Genomic DNA, 15,948 nt, shown 5'->3' with positions numbered 1-15,948 from the left:
TTTGTTAAGTGAATCACTGCAGTTGTTAAATTAGTAACCTGGTTGTTAAGTGAATCTGGTTTCCCCATTGACTTTGCTTGTCAGAAGGTCGCAAAAGGAGATCACATGACCCCGGGACACTGCAACCGTCATAAATGTGAGTTGGTTGCCAAGCATCCCAATGTAAATCATGTGACCATGGGGATGCTGCAATGGTCATAAGTGTGAAAAATTGTCTTGTCACTTTTTTCAGTGCCGTTGTACCTTTGAATGATCATTAAGTGAACTGTTGTAAGTCAAGGACTATCTGTATCAGTGTTTGTATGAAATCAGTTTTTTCATCGGTATGAACAAGTGTGTTGAACTATAAATGAATATAGAAAGATTTTTCTCTTTTGGGGGTGGGGGGCTTATATGCCAGCAGACTCAAGTTAGGCATATTCTGAATTTTAACATGCTGGGACCAAAAGGTTTGCCATCAATAAGATAGACTATCAGATCTGGGCTGCAAATATCTGGCTTCTACAATAGTAATTTAGATCTGATAGCTCTAGTTTAGAGAAATTAGATTCTATTCTATACTGTGGAGTGTGTTTGTGTCTAATCTTTTAAATCAGTTAATAGGGAAAGCTGTCCTAAAGATAAAAGAAATACTGATTTATATCTGACCCATAAGCTGAACCAAAATTCATTCTTCTGCGCAATATGTGTCATAATATTTGACTGCCTGTGTCCGATGCTGACCTGAATACGTTTTCTCTATGTTCAGTATCATCTCCTTCAACCTACATTATTTTATTTGTTTCAAATTGAAAAATTCAGCCTTGTTTTAAAAATTAGTCATAAATTATAACTAAGGTCATATTTTTGGTATTCCCTTTTATCTCTGATTTTTTTTTAAAAATTCCTAATCTATACATTTTAAACCACAAGACTTTTTTTTGGCAGAAACTTATCTTTAACATTGTTAATGCTATGTACCATCTTCACAAGGGCACACTGCACGAGCTTTATACATTTGGATGTAAAAATAGGGAAGTTACTGGATTTGGAGAACTTCAGCAGATGATGTATTTCCCTTCATAGCTGTTTGCACAACACAAAATAACGAAACAGTTAAATTTACATTTACATGCCCTGAATGAACCCAAACATGCTTATTTCATCATTCAATGAACCCAGAACATGGGTTCATTTAATATGGATACGTGTGCCGTGCAAGCATAGCCAATCAATCTTGTGTGGTTTTGGAATTATAACTGCAGGATCATCCTTCGTTGTTAAGCAATTGGGTGAGAGATGTGGGAAAGGATTAGAGCTAAAAAGAAGTGATGCCATGCAAGCATCAATCAATCAATCAATCAATCTTATGTGGTTATGGAATTATTCCAGAGACTTTCAGGGAGCTCTACTCACACCCACCAGCTCTCCTCTCCTTCTTCTCCCGATGGAGAGGTTTTTCAGCTGCCAGACAGCCGATTAGCGCTGTCAAAGCGGCTTTTATGAGATCGCGGGGCTGGCGGTCCAAGGAGACCGTCCACGACGCCTGCGGTGCCAACCGGAAGTCAGGTTTCGATCAGATTGATGTGTTATTATTCGCATTGTTACTTGTAATGGCAAAACTATTCCTCCTCGAACCGCGCCTCCGTCCTTTGGGGCATTTTTTTTTTTAAATTTGATTTATATGCCGCCCTTCTCCGAAGACTCAGGGCGGCTTACAATGCGTTAAGCAATAGCCTTCATCCTTTTGTATATTTATACAAAGTCAGCTTATTGCCCCCACAACTGGGTCCTCATTTCACCTACCTTAGAAAGGATGGAAGGCTGAGTCAACCTTGAGCCTGGTGAGATTTGAACTCACAGTAATTGCAGGCAGCTGGTCTTAATAACCAGCTTAATAACAGGGTGCCTTAAACCCCTGTACTACCAAGGCTTTTATAACGCCCATGCCCACGTTACAGCTTGGAAATTTACAACAGGAGAACTACGACTCCCAGCGTGCACTGGGGCAACCACAATGCATTGAAGCGTATGGCGAGAGAAGCCGCTCTGCTCCTCCCCGGTGCTGCAAAGTCTTACGGGATGCGTAGTCTTCTGGCCAATGTTGCCTTGTGGCGGTAGTCTTCGTGTGGACTCCAGCATCCAGGATGCGCCTCGTAGCATTTTCGAGGCGGCAGGAGACTGTCGCTTCCTCTCTCCCGGCCTTTGTGAGCCGGACTGGAGGGTGGAAGGAGTTGTGGTGGTGGCGGCGGCGGCGGGGCAGGAGGAGGGAATGAGCGAGGAGGAGGAGGCGGAGGAGCCTTGCGGGAGCCCGAGGAGCTGCGGCAGCTTCCCCTGGTAAATAACACCGCCTCTTTGGGACCGTTGCTAAGAGACGAAGGGGCAAGCCCCGCCCCTTGCGCCCCCCTCCCCCTTCCTCAAGGACCGCGTTTCGGGTGCCCTTGCGAAGATCCAAAGGGCCCCGACGCCCCCGAGGCCCAGTCTGCCGTCGGTCACCGTGCTGCAGTAGAAGGCGCGTGTGGGGCGAGATCTCCTGGGCCTTTGGACAGCCAGCATCCATGCATTCGTGGGAAAAGAAACCAGCTCGTTAGTTTAGTTAACACCCCCAGCATGCCGCTGGCTGAGGATGATGAGAATTGAAGTCCTACCTAGGCTTGGCATGGCACGGTTAAACTTCGTTATGGCTGCTGTCCCATCTTGGGGTCCCGGGAGGGTTGAGTTGTGTGTGACATTCCCGATCAGCAGAAGGAAAGCAAAAGTTGTGTGTGGGGGTGGGGTGGGGTGGGGGGAGAGGGGTCAGGGAAGAGTGGGACAGAGCTTTGAATTAAACAGAATCCGCACTTTTCTTTTTAATACATGGGACAGAGGTTTAGCAGATGTCATCATTTGTAATGTATACTGTCGTTGCCTATGCTATTCCCATGCGGCTTGTCTGGGCTTAGAAAATAAGCAGGGATGGGCCTGGTCGTTCTTGGATGAAAGGCCACCAGGAAAGCTCACTTCCATACTTAAGTAAACAGTATAATTAAATCCATATTGTCACCAGGATTGAAGCTTAAACTTGAGGATATCTTCAACCTTACTGCCTTTAAAGCAGGAATGGGACTGAATAAAAACAGAATACTTTATTGGTCAAGTGCAATTAGACGCACAAAGCATTTGTCTCTGGTGCATAAACTCTTAGTGTACATGCAAAACAACAAAGTAATAATACTCAGAATAATAAAATAATACTCAGAATAATTATACCAATAAGGGAAGATAGTGGAACAGATGAGAAGGATAATAGTAGTACAGCCATACTATATGGGCAAACCTATATAGATAAATAGGTTTCTTGGACTGTGGTCCAGTTGGTTCCAAAACACTGGCTTATGTGGTGTCATATTGATTTCTGTGCATTAGAAATAAATGATAGCTCCATGTTTAACCAAAGCAGTCATAGGGGTATACATTTGTGGTTTCTATTCTACTTGAATTTATTCTCATTGGATTTTTCTACAGATGAAAATGGGAGAGTTCATTTGGTAGTAAATCTTTTAATGAAGAGTTTAATCCTTTTGTCATTGGGGAACTCACTATGGAAATTTAGTTGCTTCTGTCAGTGGTAAAGATGGAGATATTTTGAAATGGGATTGAAAGAAAGATGACCATTCTTTGTTATAGAATAGTTCTTCCTCAATCTGGTGGTATCCATGTATATTGAGCTACACCTGTTGACACCTCTGGTGAATTGTGCTAGCTGGGGAGTCAAAGTTGTTCCCCAATATATCTGGAGGGTATCAGGCTGGGAAAAGTTGCTGTAAAGTATGAGATCACAGCAGATACAGACACATTGAAAACAGGCAAGAATAGCTCTAATATTCATCTCAATCTCCATGCTTCCCTCAGTATAGAGCAAATGCTGGCGTCCAATCCTGGCAAGACCCCGATCAGCCTGCTACAAGAGTATGGGACACGCATAGGCAAAACACCCGTCTATGACTTACTGAAAGCTGAAGGACAAGCACATCAGCCCAACTTCACCTTTCGTGTCACAGTTGGTGACACCAGCTGCACCGGTTAGTTGCGGTAAAGAATAAGTATACTGATGAACCAGTTTACCTTATTTTTCATTGGTCTTTGTGAGACTAGGCTGAAGCTGCTATACCTAAATATGAAAAGTAGGTACTTAATTAAACAGAGTAGATAAAAGCAAGGAATCTTACCTAAAAAATTCTTAGGGGAAGTAATTAAGAAGGAACTTAGTCATTAAGGAAACCTAGGAAAAAAATGTCCCCTGAATCAGACAAAAGAAATTGGGCCTGAGCACATAGAAAATCCCTCCCCAAGTCCTGCTAACAACTACCAGATATGTGAATTAACAAAGTAAAGTGTCAATTGTCCAACTAGTGAACCCAAATCAAGGAAACACTCTCGGAAGCTTTGAATTCCCAAAAGTAAAACTTCATTGGATACACCATATTGGTACTGAAGAAACAAAGCCAGCTCTGGTTTCCCCGTGCAATTGCTTGCCTAATTAAACAATAGCTTCCCATTTCCCCACCCCTGGGTGATCACATTGTCCAATTATGAGACATCTGTTTGATATGGGAACAGTCCATCTCTTTCTCCAGCACCTGCAGTGGTGACCTTGATGGTTTCCATGTTCTCACAATTTCCACATACATTCTCATAATTCCATTTCACCCTTCCCTCCCCCCAGTTCATTGGCAAGTCGAGACGCATTAAACTTTGAAAGAGGCAAAGTGGTTCAGTCTTGACACAAGGACTTTGGAGGATTAAAAGGGGTCCTGAAGCTTTTACTCTTTGAGTTATCTTTGGATCCAGACTTCTGCCCCTCTGGGTAGTGGTGCTAGCCTAGTTGAGAAGGATGTGAGTAACTGTGGATGATATGTGCGTGTGTGTGGGCATGTGAGATAAAGCAAATATATATATTGTAACCAGTAAAAATTTGCTGGTTTTGCCTTAAATTGTGTCCCAATTCACAATATCATTTAGACTTGGGTATAATTCTTAAAAAAAACATCTGCAATAATAGATCCCCCAGGTCCTCCCTGTAAAAATACAAATGTCCCCTGGTGGATACTGGTGGATTTTTGCAGTCCAGAACTGGTAGCTCTACACCATAGCCCAGTGACTCTCCAACTTCATGATCCTTTGACCCCCGCTGAATTGTTCAATGAGTATGTGTGACTTCCCGCTGAATAAAACTAATGATTTAATTGATATTAGGATAAGATAAAGAATAAATAGATTGCTTGTAATAAAATGAGCATTTAATAAAATATGCATTTTTAATGTATCTATCACAGCAGCTTTTAAACTTTGTTGTATTGCAATTGCACAGTGTGCTAGGCAAAATGAGAAAGGAGGCCCAGAATGAGATTTAATGCTCCTACTTCATCTGCACAAGTCTATTCAGGGGTTTTTTAAAAGTATGACCTCCCCCAAATTATTTGCAATTCTTCCTTGGGGTGGGTGGGAATGTCCTGAGCCGCAGTTTGGGAATCCCTCCTGTAACCTGCTTAACTCCTCGCTACTAAAGCTATGTAGGGCTGGGCCAGGCCTACGGAAAATTCCAGGGATCCCCATGTATGCCCCCTTGATTTCTACCATGTGGCAGGAAATAATAAATGTTTCACTCTTAGAAGTTTTCATTCTGACTTTGGCTTGGTATTGGCATCTCTTTCCTTCCTATTTTCAGGCCAAGGACCTAGCAAAAAAGCTGCCAAACATAAGGCGGCAGAAGTAGCACTCAGGCTCCTGAAGGGGGGAAACATGTTAGAGCCGACGCCGCTGGATGAAGCCAGGTGAGGGACTTACCTGCTTGGGATAGTTCTAGAGATCCCAGATGTTCTTTAAGAATTATCAGGGCATCCTCTATCTCAAGTACTGTTTATATTTTGTTCATCTCAAAAACTTAAATGTGTGTCCAGTTTGAATAAAGATGGGGATTTTCTTACTATTGGTGATACTATTGGGCAGGTAAATAAGCCCCTGCTATACTAATATTTGAGGTATATTTAAGCAGGCTACCAAAGACCAAAAGGACTGCAGAGCTTTAAAGGGCTTAAACAATCTCTGTGTTTTCCATGCCCCGCAGATGAGCAAGCCTCTAGGTTGGTTGTTCTGCCCCAGCATTACAATTCTACTGGCAATGCTATATTTCCACTGGTATTCTGCATTTATTCATTATTGAAAGAGAACTAGTTCTTTTTTTAAAAAAATTAAAGATTAATTTTACAACAACAACAGAACACAACATACAAAACACAAACACACAATATGTTTCTTTTTATGTATCAGCTTCGTTCCTCATACTTCCTACTTTCTACATTCTCCATTTTTCTCATTCTTTATTACCTTTACCGTCCCTTTATTTCTAGTTTTATTCATTTACATTATTATACATATTTATCACATCCATTATTCACTTTTGCTTTCCCTAATCTCAAGACAATCATACCACTTAGTCCATACTTGATAATATTCTGTATCTTCCTTTTATTTCTTTTGTTAATTTGTTCATCTCCACACAGTCCAGGATTTTCTTAATTATTTCTTCCTCTGTTGGGACCTTTTCATTTTTCCAGGACTGCGTAGACTATCCTTGCCGCTGTAATTATATGTAAAATCAAATATCTAATTTCTTTACTGTAGGTTCTGTTCAATATCCCCAGTAAAAACGTCTCTGGTTTCAAATCCACATTATAGCCAATTATCTCTTCTATCCAACTTCTAATTTTAGCCCAATATTTTGAGAACTAGTTCTATTTTGACAAATGGGTAACCAAGTGCTGGAATTAGGCAAGGCTGCAATATATTTGTTGCGCTGTTGAAAACATCAAAAATTATTTGAAAACATTTGTTTTAAATCTGCACTATGAACTTTTTCCACGTATGTTTCTTCACTTTGCATCACAATACTTGAGGCTTTTAACTGGGCCAAAGTGTGAAATATCGTTGATCAAGCTCTACTGCAAGTCACATTGAGATTTCATTTTTTTCATGATGTTATACTGTGCGCTACTGAATGAACACTGAGTTTATTCAGCACATGGATCTACGGGCTGCTTTTTACACTACCAGTCAGCTGAATTAACTACTGAACTAACTCAATTTCTGGGTTCACGCAATACGCTGAACCATAAATGAATAGAATGGCTGGGTTCACACAACACATTGAACCAGACACCAGATAGAAACCTTTGTCTCAGCAGGTTGTATAAATCCGTTATTATGGGATTAGAGTAGTTTAACGGGCAGACATTAAGCAATAAAAGGAAGCTTGGGTAGAGGAAATATTCTGGAAGGACAAAAGTAATAAAGTAGATTCTGGAATTCAAGTTTGGCAATCTCTTGACTTCATTTCAAAAGCTTTTCCCACTGTATGGATTTCTGCTACTGAATGTGCTTTAATATTTTCACCTTGTATTTTCAAGCTCTCTTTCTCTAGAGCCCTTGGCTCTGACCTCTGCTCCGGTGGCTGTGCCTGTACCCATCCTACCAGCAGCCTCTCCAAGGTAATGGGATAATTACTAAAGTTAAAACACAAAGGGTGAGCTGCCCAATGGCTTTAAACTCTTCCTGTTTCCCTGAAGCCTATTACTGCTCTGCTAGAACAAGCTGGATTCTCCGAGTCTGTGTTCCTGGTGCTTGTTATTGCAGTTTTGTCCCTGTTGCTCTTCATAGATTCCCAATAGTCTTCCCCATCATGTTCTTTAGATGGTTTGGATTTCAGTTCTAGAATTACAAGCTAAGCATGGGTTTTCTGGAGCAGAGGTCCAGCTCACTTGGAAGCATCTAGATTGGGAAGGATTGGGCAGACATAGAGGATGCAGATACATGGAACATACCCCGTTTTGTTTGCTACTCAATACTCTGAAATTAGTTATGCAGGTCTGTTTTGCTGTTGGAAATATCAGCAAGTGGTTCTTATTTGATTCACCTTATGTATAACACACCTGTTTATCTTGAATGAATTTTTCCTTCCAGCCTAGTGTCAGGGTTCTGACCGATGCCCTAATAAAAGCAGGCACCTCAAGCCAGTTTAAAAGAAAAATCCTGTTATTTATTAGGAGCGCCATGTCGGAATGGATCTAGTGAAGCCAGCTCTGACCCCACTCAGTTCGTGCCTTGCCTCTGACCCTGTTTCCCCGTCTCCCCAAGGTGTGTCACCAGTCACATTCCCCAATGCAGCAATTTCGTGGGTTGTAGAAGTCCCTCCCTCCGGCTGTTACCGGTTTCTGTGGAGATGGCCTTGACTTTGGCCGGCTAGGATGTGCGTTGTTTTGACTGAGGTGCAGATTCCTCGATGCAGCTGCGAGGCTCGATTCCCCATCCCCCTGCCTATGGCAACTCGGGAGCAGGTTAGGGAAGCTTTGCAAGTTGACACCTAGACTGATTGGCTTATGCTTTTCTTTGCAGTCAAATGTAGATTCAACGCAAAGCTTTTCTTTCTGAGGGCCCTTGAGGCAGCTTCCTGGGAAAAAAAATACTGTGCCTTTAATTAGCAGTGGGCGAGGGTGCATGGGGTATCTGAGTTAGCAACACTTTAGGGGAGAAGAATTTTTTATTTTGTGTCACCTTTTACTCAGAAGTTCTCCGCTGGACATAAAATCCCCAGTATCCCCACAACAATCTGAGTGCAATCCAGTTGGGGCCTTACAGGTAAGCAGTTTTCTTGGCTGTGATATATTTGCAACCTCAGGTACTTTCTGCTGACAGCATTGATCTGCTTCCCTCAATTTGGGTGCTGTCCCGCTGCACTGAATACAATTTCCATAATACAGATTGGGAAAACACCAGGAAAGGGAAGGGAAAACTCACATGGATGCGGGTTCTAATATACAGGTAGTCCTCGACTTAACAACACTTAGTGACTGTTCAAAGTTACAACGGCACTGAAAAAAGTGACTTATGACCGTTGCAGCATCCCCATTGTCATGTGATTTATATTCGGGTGCTTGACGACTGACTCACTTTTATGACGGTTGCAGTGTCCCAGGGTCACGTTACCATCTTTTGCCACTTTCTGACAAGCAAAGTCAAGGTTCACTTGTCAACCAGGTTACTAATTGAACAACTGCAGGGATTCCCTTAACAACTGGCAAGACAAGTCGTAAAATGGGGCCAAACTCACTTAACAAATTTCTCACTTAGCAACATAAATTTTGGGCTCAGTTGTGGTCGTAGGTCGAGGACTACCTGTAGTTTCCTCTTTCAGCATCCGGCTTTGTAATAGAAACCACTGATCTATGCTGCCGGCATGCAAGCTGCGTGTCTGACATTGATTCTCATTTGTAGCCTATTCTGTGAACCAGGCACTTCAGGCCCTTTCCTTCCTTTCGCTTCAACTTTTGCTTAGACAAGAACACCTGACCTAATTTCAGTGCTCTCAAGGCCCTGATTTTTAAAAATGAGACATTAGCCAACATTTAGAGGGCAGGAATAGGGAATCAACCACATAGTCACATCCATCTGATCCTCTCCAGTACTTCTCCAAGACTCTCAGGTGGTGGAGCAGTTTTGGAGGAAGGACCAAGAACTATTGTAGGAAAACAACCTGTCAGTATGTATGGGTCTTTTGGGATTATGCTTTTTAGTCAGAAGGAACATGGAGTTGCTGCAGCTCTGGAATAAAACCAGTCGCATACGATGAAATCAGTCACGTACCCCATCTCAAAAGGTCAATGGTAAATGAAATCAGTTTTCTCAGCCCTCATATTGTAAGTAAAATCCATTAACTGTGGCCCTAGCTTTCCAAGTTGTCTTGGTCCAACCTATAGCAATAGCACTTAGGCTTATATACTGCTTCACAGTGCTTTTACAGCCCTCTCTAAGCGGTTTACAGAGTCAGCCTATTGGCCCCAACAATCTGGGTCCTCAGTTTACCCACCTCGGAAGGATGGAAGGCTGAGTCAACCTTTAGCCGGTGAGATTTGAACTGCCGAACTGTTGGCAATCGGCAGCCAGCAGAAGTAGCCTGCAGCAATAATGCATTGTAATGACTGCGCCACCATGGCTTCTGGTGGTAATCATATTTGACCATAGCGAAGATTAGTTAAATATATGTTAATTTAATGCAACCATTATATTAATTGATGGTTGCATTATACTATATACTCTATATACTAGAGTTTCTAAATACATTAAGTTGTTTCTTTACAAATACCAAAAGAACAAAAGGGGCCAGACCTGCCATTCCCATTAAGAATCCAGAAAGGAATGTTTTTTCTAATCTGCCTCTTTCCCCAGGAATTGGTGGTGCAGAAGGGCTGGCGACTCCCAGAATACACCGTCACTCAGGAATCCGGGCCAGCACACCGCAAGGAATTCACCATGACTTGTCGTGTTGAAAGGTTTATTGAAATAGGTATACTATCATAGGATAGTCATTGTATAAAAGGGGCATAGCAGCCTCCCTTCAGTGTGACTGCAGAGTCCTATGTCAAACTGTGGATCATATCGTGGCCAGCTGTAAACTGAGGGCATATACTGGTCCAGTATCTTTTTATATATATATATATATATATATATATATATATATATACACACACACACACACACACACACACACACACACACACACACACACACACACACGATACTGTGCTTCAATGGTTAGATGCCCTAAGCTGAATGGTCCAGTATCTTTTTATATATATATATATGATACTGTGCTTCAATGGTTAGATGCCCTAAGCTGAATATAGAACCTTTTAACATTCATATTTAACCATGTTTTTTTAATCTAGGTGAAATCTTAATACATATTGCAAGTCCATGTATGATAAGTCGTACACTAAATAAATAACCATCATAAGATGTTAGCAAAGAATTTAAATCCATCTATGATTAATCTGCTTAGTTTTTAATTACATTTTATTGTGTAGATGTTGTTGACTTGTTCCTTCAGCAGTCCCACTGGGATTTTTAAAGGCTTTTTAAAAGAGTGGGAAACTTCCCAATAACAGGCTTAAAGTGAAAGGAGGAATGGTGTCCTTATAAGACAAGATGGAGGAAATCAAAACACAATGCACAAAAGCATCCTTCACTCACGTACACCCAATTAAAGATAGAGGAATGTACAGTATAAGACTTTTCAGGGAGCTGGCTGAAAGGCCCTAAAAAAACAAGTCTTCATAACCTATGGCTGTATATTCAGCATTTGGGGTGAATCTAGTTTAGGATCAATATATCAGTCTTGTTTTCAAATTGCCATTCCAACTTTTCTTTTCCCTCCAGGGAGTGGCACTTCCAAAAAACTAGCCAAACGCAACGCTGCAGCGAAGATGCTGGTTCGGATCCACAACGTTCCTCTGGATCCACGGGAGGGGAGTGAAGCTGAAATGGAAGAGGACCAGTTTTCTATTGTGAGTCTTCACGTGACAATTTGTGGGTTGCCATTTCCTTCTCCAGTGGATCACGTTTTGTCAGAACACTCTGCTATGACCTGTCCGTCTTGGGTGGCCCTGCGCAGCATAGCTCATAGCTTCATTGAGCTATGCAAGCCCTTTGCCATGACAAGGCAGTAATCCAAGGAGGGAGAACCACTCATGGATAGGTCCAAATAGATATTTTATTGTTGATCGCTATATTACAAGAATCTCATCAGACGATTTGCCTTCCCTTGGGAAATTGCAGATGTTGACCTGAGGGTTTGACATCAGATGTTTCGCATCCCAACAGACTAAATTGGAATGTCTCTTTACTTCCCCTAGAAGGGCTCCCTCCACTTCAGCTGGTGGTTCTGCCACATTTCGGCATATAGCATCGTTACAGCTTCTACTGTTTTAGTCTGGACTCAATAGTTGTAGCTTTTGAGTAGCCTGCAAGGGCAGCCTTCATGTAAGGCAGATTGCAATAGCCCACCTGTGGGTGACTAGGGCTCCACCATCAGGAGGTCCTTGTCAAACTTCCAAGTAACACCTCCAACCGAATAAGACTCCAAGGCCAGCAGTTCCTCAGTTCCATTTTATTAGAGATTTTCATATTGGCACATCTGGGAAAATCCGAATCTGAAGCACCCTGGGTTTTCCCCACCCAAAGGAAAGTCAAAGTCCCTTCCCCTTCACCCACATGTCCATCACATGGTCTAATCAATCCACCATCCCAACTGGAGATGTTTCCTAGTCACACCTCTCCAGGTGTAGGCTGAACGTCCTTGACTTCCAGAGAAAAGAATGTTATTTTGACTATCTATACCCACTCCATGCAACCCCCCTCCCAGTTTCCCACAGCAGGCCTATGCACTACATGTGGCAGCCCTGAAGATCCAAAGAGAAAGATGGCCTCCAGGGCTGTCAGTCCTGCTTGTCCAAAAATAGATGCAATGGGCACACAAGATGAACATTACTTGTACAACAGTTTCTGTCCCTAAAATACAATTTAGTGGCAATTTTGGAGATTTCCCGTGAGCCAGAAACACTCCATGCATTGTTTTCAACAAATTGGGGAAACTAGTTGACCAATATGATAGAAAACATAGCATATGTATCCTTTGAATGTGCAACTGAGGACTGGTGGATTTTTCTCCTCTTCTCTTCTGACTCATGGTTAGAACAAGGCTAAAGATTCGCCCTTCCATTTCCCAGGCTTTTGTGTATGCGCAGAAGTACTCTTATATGGGCAGAAAGGAAGAGGAAGAAGGTAATGAAGTGCTATGCTGGGCAGCTTTACAGCTTATATTTGAATACCAGTTTACTTCTCAATGGGATGGAGTAAATCTTTTGTCTTTGCTTTAACTAGCAAAATATCTGGGGTGAATTCTGCTCAGTCATCCAATCTAAGAACAGAATATATACTCTTCTCCAGTTCGCCATCCATGGACCTCAAAGGTTTGGCATTGACATAAATCATTGGAATCAGAAATATGGCCTGCATTTCCCAGAATACGTTGAGGTCTGGGTTCAAAGAGTTGAATTTCAAGGGCAATGTTGCATTTCCCCTTGATGCTGTAAGATTCTTGTTCTCAGATTGTGTTGTCAGATTTCTGCGTCCTGGGCATCTTGAATATTAGAACTTGAAGTACTGTAATCTGCTAATTTAAGCAATTCCCACTCCCAGATCCTGCAGAGAGGTAGCTGCTGATTTTTAGATGAAGAGCTGGTAACACTACTGGGTTCTCTAGAAATTTAGTAAAGAACAAAGACAGAAAACTAAGGATAATTGTGTAACAGCAAAAGGAAGACTATTAACGACTGTATGCTGAAATCTGTGAAAGAAACAGAACCTCCGTGAACACTTTTTCCTACTTAGATTGCAGGAACCAAACTGGACGGGATGAAAAGTCGGGGATCTGGTTGCACCTGGGATTCCCTGCGCAACTCAGTGGGAGAGAAGATTCTTCATCTGAAAAACCACCGAATCTTCAATACTGGGTTCTGCAACCTCTTGAAGGAACTCTCTGAAGAGCAGAGTTTTGATATCAGCTACCTTGATATTGGTAAGGAATGAGGTGGAGATTAGAGTTAATAAAGATTGTGTGAATTTTCTCCTCCCTCCTGTGTACTGCAGGCAGTCCTCATTTAGTGACTGCTTCATTTAGTGACCAGTTTTTACAATACTGATAAAAAAGTACCTTTACAACCAATCCTTGGATTTAGGACCTTTGCAGGTCTGTAAAATAAAGGAAAGCTGAAGTAAGATCATAAGCACAGGAGCAGTTTCATTTACCATCTGCTTCGCTTAATAGAATAGAATTCTTTATTGGCCACGTGTGATTTGACACACAAGGAATTTGTCTTCGGTGCATCACTGAGTTGCTGGTTCAAACAGTAGACACTCAATGAGAATAACCTTATTTATTTGTCCATTTACAAATGCAACTTTGTGTTTCCCAATTGCACAGTGAGCAACTGGGTGGCTGAAAGCAAATGTGGCCAGGGAAGCTTAGAATTATCCTTTAAAGTCAGAGAGAACTTGGGTGAGCTTGGATCTACATGGATCACATCAATGTTTGGCTTCATGAAAGAGAAATATTGACTTGGAACACAAACCAGACAAGGTCAGGAATTTGGTACTGCAATGTTGGTCTGCTTTAATTTAGGTCTATATTTATTAGATGTAAAAGAGGAAAATATTGACGTGATCACCAAGTCAGGCAGATTTTTGTTTGTCTATTTTGACAAGTATGTCCTGCTATCTTTTAGGAATGACAGCATTATACTCTGGTACAATGAACTTAAGCAGGCTGCTCCTGCTTGCTTTTTAAATGGAATGTAGACTAGCTCTACAAGGATCATGTATTTGCTCTTGAGCAGAATGAAATTTTAAAATATCTAATTTAAATTCTAATTCAATAAGCAAAATTATATTACATTGTACTAAACTAATGCATCATTTCTAAAAGTAGTTTCAAAACAAGAATGGAAAATACGTACTTCAGTGCTACAGAAACACGGTTGACAAACCTATTCTGCCTGTTAAGGTAGGGTTTTCCCCAAACGTTTAAGATTAGAAGAAGTAATAGAAATGGAAAAGAATCACTTTAGTGATTAGACATTTTGCTGTAATTGCACACATCCTAGTGTTTCATTTGAGAATAGGTTTTCCTTCCCCAGATTTCTGGATGAGAATTACAAGTCTAACTATCTTGCAGCATGTCCATAGTAGTTAAGCCACCTGGAATTTGCAATTCATCTGTATCTAGAAGTCAACTTGTTCCCCATCCCTTCCTTAGGCCGCCTGGTGAGTACACAACTGTAGCAAAATTTTAACACTATTGTGTTAACACCACCGTGCTACAGTAACTCATCAGGTTCCCTGGTGAAGCTCTCAAAAGCAGGATCAGATAGTTGCCATTTAATTTGATAGGCTGAGATAAATTGCCATTGAACTTACTAGATGAATCTATAAGTTCTTTTACTATCACAGCTATGTGCTAAGAAAATTTTCTGTCGTCCTGTTACCTTGTTTTAATTGCCAGGTTTGTAGGTGTTGTTTATCTGTTGCTCTGCTTCCATTTGAAGAATATTTTCATCTGAATTAAGAATAATCAGTATACAGTATACAGATAGTCCTTGATCTTTGACTACAATTGAGCCCAAAATTTCCGTTGCTAAACAGTCAGTTGTTAAGTGAGTTTTGCCCCATTTTACCTTTCTTGCCACAGTTGTTAAGTGAATCACTGCAGTTTAAGTTAGTAACACAGTTGTTAAGCGAATCTGGTTTCCCCATTGACTTTGCTTGTCAGAGGGTCGCAAAAGGTGATCACATCATCCCAGGACATTGCAACTGTCATAAATATGAACAAATTGCCAACTGTCTGAATTCTGATCATGTGACCATGGGGATGTTGCAACGGCCGTGTGAAAAATGATCGTTACTTTTTCCATTGCAGTTGTAATTTCGAACAGTCACTAAATGAATGATTGTAAATCAAGGACTATCTGTATGAGATCAGATACAACAGGTCGCTGTTTTCTGGTTTGAGTAACAGGTTTTTTTCCCCCCTCACAGATGAGACGAGCATAAGTGGCCTCTACCAGTGCTTGGTGGAGCTATCTACACAGCCAGCCACAGTATGTCATGGCTCAGCCAATTCCCGCCCTGCTGCCCGCGCTGATGCTGCCCGCAATGCCCTTCAGTACCTCAAAATCATGGCTGGAGGCAAGTGAGAGGCATGTGTCCGGCAATGCTGCAGATCCATTGAGGAGGCCATTTTGTTTTCCTCTCATGAATCGATGTGAAAGGAAGACAATTTGATGGGGCTGCAAGAAAGGAGGAGGGTTAGAAGAGGTTGGCTGAACTGGAAGACTTTGAAAAAGTTGGCCGAAGTTGCAGCAGTGATGGGATTTACGAAGCCTTGTTTCCTGAGGGGCAAGGACAACCCATCTGGAGGCTATCCTGCCTCTTTGCTCACTTGGGGTCACCTTTGTTGTTCTCCGGGACATAAGCACCGACTGATTTCTATCATGTTTGGGAGTTGCAATAAAAAAAATGGGATTTTTAAAAAAATAAAAA

General features: G+C 41.7%; 1 protein-coding gene across 7 annotated transcripts in view; it reads left to right on the top strand.

The window, feature by feature from the left end:
* TARBP2 (TARBP2 subunit of RISC loading complex) overlaps positions 1-15,948 on the top strand; it is a 17,837-nt gene extending 1,889 nt beyond the window's left edge. The window contains exons 1-9 of one of the 7 annotated variants that reach the window (XM_034412132.3): positions 1,996-2,316; positions 3,871-4,040; positions 5,687-5,792; positions 7,425-7,505; positions 8,580-8,652; positions 10,240-10,357; positions 11,230-11,357; positions 13,243-13,429; positions 15,445-15,948. In XM_034412132.3, coding sequence (XP_034268023.2) covers positions 2,081-2,316; positions 3,871-4,040; positions 5,687-5,792; positions 7,425-7,505; positions 8,580-8,652; positions 10,240-10,357; positions 11,230-11,357; positions 13,243-13,429; positions 15,445-15,602 — 1,257 coding nt within the window. In that variant the 5' untranslated portion in view covers positions 1,996-2,080 and the 3' untranslated portion in view covers positions 15,603-15,948. Of the gene's footprint in view, positions 1-1,995; positions 2,642-3,870; positions 4,041-5,686; positions 5,793-7,424; positions 7,506-8,579; positions 8,653-10,239; positions 10,358-11,229; positions 11,358-13,242; positions 13,430-15,444 lie in introns of those variants that run through there. The other 6 variants (XM_034412133.3, XM_034412134.3, XM_087886773.1 and 3 more) reach the window with 6 other exon arrangements.

This window comes from Pantherophis guttatus, chromosome 2 (genome assembly GCF_059756535.1).
Source record: "Pantherophis guttatus breed Tessera chromosome 2, ASM5975653v1, whole genome shotgun sequence".
NCBI lineage: Eukaryota > Metazoa > Chordata > Lepidosauria > Squamata > Colubridae > Pantherophis > Pantherophis guttatus.
The sequence above is the reverse complement of the archived record's forward strand: the minus strand, read 5'-3'. Positions and strand labels throughout refer to the sequence as shown.